Genomic DNA, 8,151 nt, shown 5'->3' on the forward strand with positions numbered 1-8,151 from the left:
CGCTGTACCCCCCCGAGACCAGCTGGGCGGGGAATGGGGAGAGGGCCGGAGGGGGTGGTCGTTGGGAGTCTAGCATGGCCTCCTGTTCCAGAGTCTGTTCAGTGATGTCTGCCTCCATGAGAGACTTCTGCAGGATGTCAAAGGGCTGGTCCTCTCCTCCACCAAGATCCATTCCTCCTGGAGAGGCTCCTCCCCCCAGCTCATCCTCAATGAACGATAGGCTGCTGGAAAGCTGGAGGCCCGCCCCCGCTGAATCCTCAAACTCTCCATCTTTGAGGCCGGAGTTAGAGCCAGCCTGAGAGAGAGAGAAGAAAAAAAACACTTTATAACTATAACTGATTGGATTTAAATAGCACTTTTCTACCAACTGAGGTACTCAAAGTGCTTTACATAGTAGTGGGAAGTTCACCTCATCCATCATCAGTGTGTAGCACCCACCTGGGTGATGCACGCTGACCATTTTTGTACCAGAACACTCACCACACATCAGCTAGAGAGGTGAGGAGTGATATATGCAAATTAGGAGGATGATTAGGAGGTCATGATGGAATGGGGCCAGGTAGGGAATTTACCCATTACACCGGGGTTAACACCCCTACTCTTATGATAAGTGCCATGGGATTTTTTATGACCACAGACAGTCAGGACACGTTTAACATCCCATCCGAAAGACGGCACGATACACAGGGCAAAGTCCCCTTCACTGCCCTGGGGCATTGGGATCTCCTTAGCCCAGAGGGAACAGTGCCCACTACTGGCCCTCCAAGACCACTACCAGGACCAACCCTGCTTAGTTTCATAGGCAAGCCAGCAGTGGGATGCAGGGTGGTATGCTGCTAGCAACTATGCAGGCTCCGTCAGTATATAAACCCACTGGCAGCAGGTAAGTAAAGGTTTACTACAACTCACAGTGTTACTAGTGAAGAAGGTTCCAGCAGAACCGTACGCTGCGTTCGTCACGTCATCCTCCCCAATCTGAGGGAGAAAACACACTGTCACTTCACCTGTATCACAAAGCAGCCTGCTAACTTAATTAAATATTAAATTACTTGAAATGGGCATAGTTGAACTAGTAGACCAGAGGGGGAAACACTCACAGACTTGTTGGTGGAGCCGTGGAGGTAGTCGTTCAATGCCTGCACATCTCTGAAGGAGAGAGGGAGGGAGCTCGAGTCAGGGACCATCAGACTTTTTTTGTTTGTTAATGCAATTTAGTTAACATTCGTAGCCCCTGGGCAACATACTTCTCTGTTCCACCTGCCATTATGAATGCCTTAGTGTTAGATGTTTGTAGATGTGTTATAGACAGTGTTTGTGATTTATTTGTTATAGATAGATTTACCCTATAATATCCAGAAGACGGCGATCGTCCTCATCATCCATGACACCTGGGAGAGGAGAGGTGAGAGCAGAGAGAGGGATGAGGTGGGAGGAGGGTGGGATGAGAGCAGAGAGAGGGATGAAGTGACAAAAAATATGTGTAATGGGAGGAAGGATAAGTGGAAGGGGGAGATATTCTATTAGGATTTTAACTGTATACATTCTGTTACTATGCTAAAAATCTCAAATGCAATATAAGTGTTCTTATTTAAACCCCTCTTACTATTCTAGATTGCTGCAACAATTCTTATGAATGCTACTGAGCACTAAAGAGTTAAGGAAAGTAATGTAGAAACATAGGCAGTGGGCCAATACAGAGGAAGTGGTGTGTGGTGACAGTTTGTGAGGACTCAATAAAACACTCACAGCCTTCTGACAGCCAGCATGGAATCATTAATTAACCACCACCCTTTATTTTCTGTGCTGGAGTGGAGGGGGGCAGGGTGAGAGAGAGATGGGAGAAAGATGGGAGAGATACAGGAAAAGAGAGAGGTTAAGAGAACAGTATGTGCAGTGTTGCCCCTATCCCTCCACCTAGTATCCAGATTCCCTGAGAGTAATAATATATGGCATTTTAGCAGATGCTCTTATCCAAAGCGACTTACAGTCGTGTGCATACAACCCACTATTCTGGCGTTGCAAGCACCATTCTCTAGGAATTGAGCTACAGCAGACCGCGATAAAGTGACGCTCCCGAACACTACCCTCCTCCTGCACATTGGTCGTCTCTCCTGTCACCTCCCATAGAATGAAGATGGCCATCGGTGTAAATAACTCCACCCTGTTCAATTTAAAGGTTGTTTGAGAGTTGAACGTTTAGAAAGCATTTGCTTTGTTTTATAGCCAACATTCCACAGAACTAACTCCTATGATGTTGACCTTCTATCATGGCGGAAGGGGACATAAAACAGTGAATAGCAATAGTATTGGGACTATTCTCAAGGCGAACCTGTTATTTGGTTCATTCATAGAGCTGCAAGGGTTAAACAAGTTGGGGCTTTGAAAAATGGAATGCCAGTGTAGGGGGCCTAATATACTGTGATGTGTCCAATTGCAGCAACATGAATTTTTCTGACTTATTTGTATAATTCATTCGACGACATGTCGAATTACAAGTCTGATACGTTGTATCAAGTCCGTGATGTAGCCTCGTTTTCTCGTTTCAGTCTGTGCAAAAATGTAGCAAGTCTTTGAAACAAAATGGCGACTCCACCACCATCTTTGTTTGAGAAAGAATAGCCTGATGAGGTTCAAAAAGCAATGCGACAAAGTCTCAGCTACAATTTAGTAGTTCGATGTAGGGAATTGCATGACTATAGTTGATCCGAAAATCTAACTGGCCGTTTTGAAATTGTGAAACTAGTAGCATTTTCAATATCTGGTCTGCTAGCCTGTTTTTGTCCTTCACATGACATCTAGCTAGCTAGCATACGCAGATAAGCGTGGCACTTTATATGCAGCTTTCCACCCCCCAAAAAAGGAAACAAAATCAATACATTTTATTTCACAAATTAAACCGATACACGCATTCTTGGATGGTCCCTTCAAGTCTGTTGTTACCGTTTTAAAGAATTTTAGTTGAAAAGAATCTGATGGCGTCGTAGTAAACGTTGGCTACTCGACTGGCTAACCTTAGCTAGCTTTATAATGTCCCTCTTCCCATTTCAACATTGGGGTTATTTTATGCCATAGCGGCAAGCTAGCACCACTAAAAATAAAATATATACGTGTCAAAAAACATTAACTGTCCAAATGCACACGCAGTGTCAAAAAGGCCTGACAGTTGCCTTTGAAATATCGAAGATTTGACTAGTTAAAGTTGACAGAATGTGGGAAAACAAGCAGCTAGCCAAAACGTTGTCAGTTAGCTAGCTGGCCAATAAATGCAAAAAGAAACACAAAATATAGCATTTCCTCTCCCCCTCCTACACCTCGCCCAGTGGTCAGAGTAGGCGTATAAGAAGAAGAGATAGCTAAACCAGCTCATCCGAAGAATAGTCGAAACATTTTGCTCCAATTGAATTCCGACATCGCAATAACACCCTCCCAAATCTTAGCATTGTGCTGAGTCGAACCGCTAGCTAGCAACGACAGTCGTGGCACAGCGCACAACCTTTGGCGTGGTTTAGAAAGCCAGTTAATGTACAGCTTGCGATTTTATGTCCAAAAATAGACTGAATCGCATTCGAGCACAAAAAGCCTGTCCTCCCAGCCTCTAGCTGACGTGCTCGTTGTCTGTTGGGGTAGACGAGGGAGGCTACCATTTGACTTCTACAGTATTTAGCTCGTCTGCCAGCATGCAATGCAAAACGTCACATTTCTCTCGATTTGCTGAACAGACGTATTTCATTCGTGGAATTTACGAGAGCGCGGAGTCTTCTTCATCAAGCAGCTCTTCCGGCTACTTATTTGACCGCGGATTTTTTTGGGATGGTAAACTTCGGCCTGTTCTAGGTTAGCTCCGTTGTCGCCTATTTAGAATCGTCGGATAGAATTCGTTGACACGGCTAACAGACTAAACAGTGTCGAGACATAAATATTTATTTAGATTAGCATAACATAAAGACGACTGAAAGAAGGCAAACCATTACTCCTGTCTCACTCTTCTTGAAACCCAATATCTCCATTTGGCAACTTTTAATTTGCTCCCCCCTCCTCCTCCTCCTCCTCCTCCTCCCTCCTCTCCCACTCATACATTTTTCTCACTGTCCCTGTTCTCTCAGATATATTTCTCTCCTCTCTCACTCTATTCCCCCCCAGAAGGAAGGGAGGAAGGAGGTTGTGTGTGTTTTTTCCTTGAAATTTTATCACAAAATTATAATACACTCAAAGGGAAACTCACCGTCATGAAAAAGCAGTGCCTTGTCAACGGGGTTTCCTCGCCATCACAGCACGGGTAGTCGGGGTAGTGCCGCTCCAGCAGAAGGCAGCAACATCAGAGCATTCTACAGATAGCATTGCAATATTCTATAGTACTCACATAGGACAACCAAATAGCCACTAAACTATAAATACTGAAAAACTATGTTCTACCGTTCATTATTATTATTTTTTACTTTCATAACAGTTACATCATAATTCTCCCATATGAATAGGAAATTGTTTCACTGTAGACTTGGCTATTATGAACGGTAGGGGGCAGGTCACTAATAAATGCCACACCTTGATGTGGCTGATAAAGTAATTGAGGAGGATTGCCTGCACATTGTGACTATAAAGAGATCAAAACGAGGGCGTTATTCCACTCATATACCCTCCAGGGGCATATAGGAGGGCGGCAACAGATTTTATAAGTAATCCTATTCATCCTATTCATAGTGCTGCTCTGTACACCATGTTTCAGTCAGAGATTGGGGTCATCTACATATACTGTAATTCAATCTATTCTGGTGTACATTGTGTGAATTCATGTAGGCCTATTCTATTCCACATAATATAGACCCATTTCATATACTTGCATCAAACAGTTGCATGCATCAAACAGTTACAGCTGTCTACTTTGGAAGAGTGCAGTTATTCCTCCCTGCATAATAATACAAAGTTACTGTATATGAAAGTGAGGTGGGTGTGACATTGAGGAATCAATATACTCTTCTACATCTACTGTGAAGGTGGCACTTGATATACTATTTTACTATTCTGAGATTCGTCTTCTATTCGCCTAGATTAAAACCCAGGAATCCTTCCATTTGTTTTCGCAGTAAGGCAACATGGGAATCATTATAGATGGATATTTGTTATGGGCTGCAGAAACAATCATGTATGAACCTGTGTGGTCTGGCTGACACTAGCTCTCGTGGGCGTGGGGAGAACGTAGTCAACAGCGTTCCATAATCCACCAATTAAATGACAGTATAGTCACAAGAGGGGAGGGACTTATCCAATGAGAAGGCCGTTTGTTACGAAGCGACATCATCTCTTCCGCATTTGCCGGTACAAACAACATAAGCAAAAACATGGATGTGGAGAGTGGTATTTGTCAGCGAAACGGGGACTCTGGTCCTAGTGAGTTCGGCGTTAAGATCCCCGAGAGGATGCTGAAACGGGAACAGGATAGGCTCGAGGACGTGGAGAGAAAGAAAGATGAGAAAAATAGCCAGTCTGTCACGGAGGAGAAGAGTGGGTTCTTCACCGCGACGTTCGGCAGCGAAAGGGCGGCTATCGAGAAGTTACTGGCTGGCTGCTCCGGGGCTACTGACCGCGCCCTGGCCACCCAAACCTTAGAGGAGGTGACTACTAAAGCACAACAGCTCCAGAAGTTTCTTAACGATAGCATGGTGTTTTTACCGCAGTACGAGCTGAGACAGGCACAGATGGCGCTCCAGAAACTACAGAACTCTCTTGCCGAGAAGAGAGACGAGATTATCCCCAAGAAGAAGTTCTCCTTTAGGTCGCGCGCAGCAAATGCACCCAAAGTAGATCCACCTGTCGCGAACCCAGCGCCACCTGTAACGCCTAAGGATTCTGGCCGAACTAAAGTGGACGGAGCCATAAGCCCCCCAGAGCAGTGCGGCTTCTCCCACTTTGAGTGCCAGGTAAAAGTCCCTAACATAACAAGTTTAATTAAGTCATTTCTCATGAGAATGTTTGTCTCTAGTCAATTGTGGTGTAGATTATACTATTTGCAGGTGTGTAGTTTAAATGTCTGATGACCACTTTTTGTTTTTGGCAGGTGCTGACCAAGTCAGGTGAGGAGATCAAACAACAGGATGTTCTCCTGACCCACCTGACCAATTGCAAGGTCAGACTCCTGGGCTCCCCCAGCACCGTCCACATCAAACACGTCCAGAACTGTGAGATCTTCTCAGGGCCGGTCTCCAGCTCTGTATTCGTGGACCACTGCACTGGCAGCACCCTCTCCTTCCCCTGTCAGCAGCTACGGACGCACCACACCACCGACACACAGGTCTATCTGCACGTCACCAGCCGCGCCATCATAGAAGACTGTCAAGGGGTGCGCTTCGCCCCTTTTGCCTGGTCCTACACAGGTCTGGACCAGGACTTTAAGGTGTCTGGTCTGGACCGGGACAGGAACAACTGGAACCAGGTGGATGATTTTAACTGGCTGGCCATAGGGACCCAATCACCTAACTGGTCTGTCATCCCAGAAGCTGAGAGAAGAACTGAATGGGACTCCTAGAGACATAAAGAAAGAAAGAGCCTTTCAGTCAAACAAATGAATAGTGTTTTCTTATTTTCTAGATTTTATGCAGTTGACTTCACAACAACAATCACTCAGCCCTGATGGTGACAAAGCCTTATGCTACTTTGCTTTTCATATGATTTAATGCTGATGGGTTATTTCATAATGTCCTGACAGGGTAATATTGTCATGTCGTTCATGCTGCCTGAAAGCTTTTAAATATTTACTCACAGGGAGAAAAGGTTTACGCATTACTGATTTCTCACAACCCTACTCTGAGCAGTTCAATTAGAATGTTAACAACAGGTAATGTCACTAACACCGTTTGTTACACGTTCATTTAATCAGAAAGGACCACCTTAGTCCTTTAAAAAAAATGCAGCACCTTAATATGTTTACAAACAGCATTTCTGTCACTGTTCTCTGGTCCTCTGTAGCTCAGCTGGTAGAGCACGGCGCTTGTAACGCTAAGGTAGTGGGTTCGATCCCCGGGACCACCCATACACAAAAAATAATAATTATGCACGCATGACTGTAAGTCGCTTTGGATAAAAGCGTCTGCTAAATGGCATATTATTATTTATCTGACGAAGTGGTCTTGGTGAGTGTTACTAAAAATGTAAATAAAGGGTTTGGGTGACACCAACTAATCTGTCAGTTTCTTATGTTTGTCTTTAATGGTGGGCCCCGTGTAGTTCAGTTGGTAGAGCATGGCGTTTGCAACGCCAGGGTTGTGGGTTCGATTCCCACAGGGGGCCAGTATGAAAAATGTATGCACTCACTAACTGTAAGTCGCTCTGGGTAAGAGCGTCTGCTAAATGACTAAAATCTACATGAAATATTTTAATAAAACAGTTTGGAGCGGTTTCCTGGACGCATATTAAGCCTAGTCCTGGACTAAAAAGCAAGTTCAATAGGGACTCTCCATTGAAAGTGCTTTTTAATCCAGGACTGGGCCTAATCTGTGTATGGGAAACCGCCACTAACTTTTTCTTCCCCTTTCCACATCCTGTCACCACTCTTCCCATGAGAAAGCTAACATGTATTAGAGGTACTGCAGCAGTGACAGTGCTGATCTCTCCCCTCAGGTACTCCAAATCCAGTATGCTCCTCTGGTTTCTCTCTGTCACAAGTTCTGCCAACTACTGAAGATGTCATATCAGGTCTGCCGGCCTGTTGTGCGTCCCTGTGCAGCTCACATGTACACCTGCCATCATGTAGTTAATTGAATGCACTGACACTCACATAACCACACACATCTACCTTCTCTTATGAAGTGTACACATCACAATCCTAGCTTTGCTGTGCAGTGAAGAGGCCCCCTTTAGAAGTTAGTTGTTGGTCCACCAAACTGCCATCAGCATTACACAGATAGTTCATTCAGTGCAGACACATAAACACCTACATAGCTAAATCTGCCTGCTTCCTTACTACAGCAGGGTATATTACAATGCAGGATCGATGAGTTAGCCAACTAAAATAACTTTCTTTTTTTAGAAATATAAGCTTGAAATGGGCATGGTTTAATTGTCTTAACAGCCCAAAACATATCTCAGTTTAGCTTTCTTAATGAACCAGAAAATCAATAGTTATTTCTGGTTGTTGATCAAATGTATCTGTCTAACTCG

At 44.4% G+C, this 8,151-nt stretch overlaps 2 protein-coding genes across 2 annotated transcripts in view; one reads left to right on the forward strand and one right to left on the reverse strand.

Annotated features, from left to right (window-relative positions):
• Nucleotides 1-4,488, reverse strand: part of LOC121584562 (BRD4-interacting chromatin-remodeling complex-associated protein-like) — a 10,714-nt gene extending 6,226 nt beyond the window's left edge. The window contains exons 1-6 of the mRNA XM_041900550.2: nt 4,223-4,488; nt 1,747-1,803; nt 1,343-1,388; nt 1,098-1,146; nt 910-975; nt 1-295 (exon numbers count right to left, since the gene is read on the reverse strand). The exon at nt 1-295 is cut by the window's left edge and continues 902 nt beyond it. Of these exons, the coding sequence (XP_041756484.2) occupies nt 1-295; nt 910-975; nt 1,098-1,146; nt 1,343-1,388; nt 1,747-1,774 (484 nt within the window). The 5' untranslated portion in view covers nt 1,775-1,803; nt 4,223-4,488. The remainder of the gene's footprint in view (nt 296-909; nt 976-1,097; nt 1,147-1,342; nt 1,389-1,746; nt 1,804-4,222) is intronic.
• Nucleotides 4,489-5,237: 749 nt separating this feature from the next.
• LOC121584635 (tubulin-specific chaperone C-like) lies at nt 5,238-6,791 on the forward strand. Its single transcript, XM_041900676.2, has 2 exons — nt 5,238-5,915; nt 6,053-6,791. Exons 1-2 carry the CDS (start codon nt 5,337-5,339, stop codon nt 6,518-6,520), a joined length of 1,047 nt encoding a protein of 348 aa, XP_041756610.1. The 5' UTR covers nt 5,238-5,336; the 3' UTR covers nt 6,521-6,791.
• Nucleotides 6,792-8,151: the final 1,360 nt, after the last annotated feature.

The sequence above is a fragment of the Coregonus clupeaformis genome, chromosome 1, assembly GCF_020615455.1.
Source record: "Coregonus clupeaformis isolate EN_2021a chromosome 1, ASM2061545v1, whole genome shotgun sequence".
NCBI classification, from domain to species: Eukaryota; Metazoa; Chordata; class Actinopteri; order Salmoniformes; family Salmonidae; genus Coregonus; species Coregonus clupeaformis.

Excerpts from the sequence above, each read along its gene's own strand:
- LOC121584635 (XM_041900676.2), top strand. The coding sequence starts at position 5,337 with ATGGATGTGGAGAGTGGTATTTGTCAGCGAAACGGGGACTCTGGTCCT. Across the intron at positions 5,916-6,052 it reads TCTCCCACTTTGAGTGCCAG|GTGCTGACCAAGTCAGGTGA; the intron begins GTAAAAGTCCCT and ends TGTTTTTGGCAG.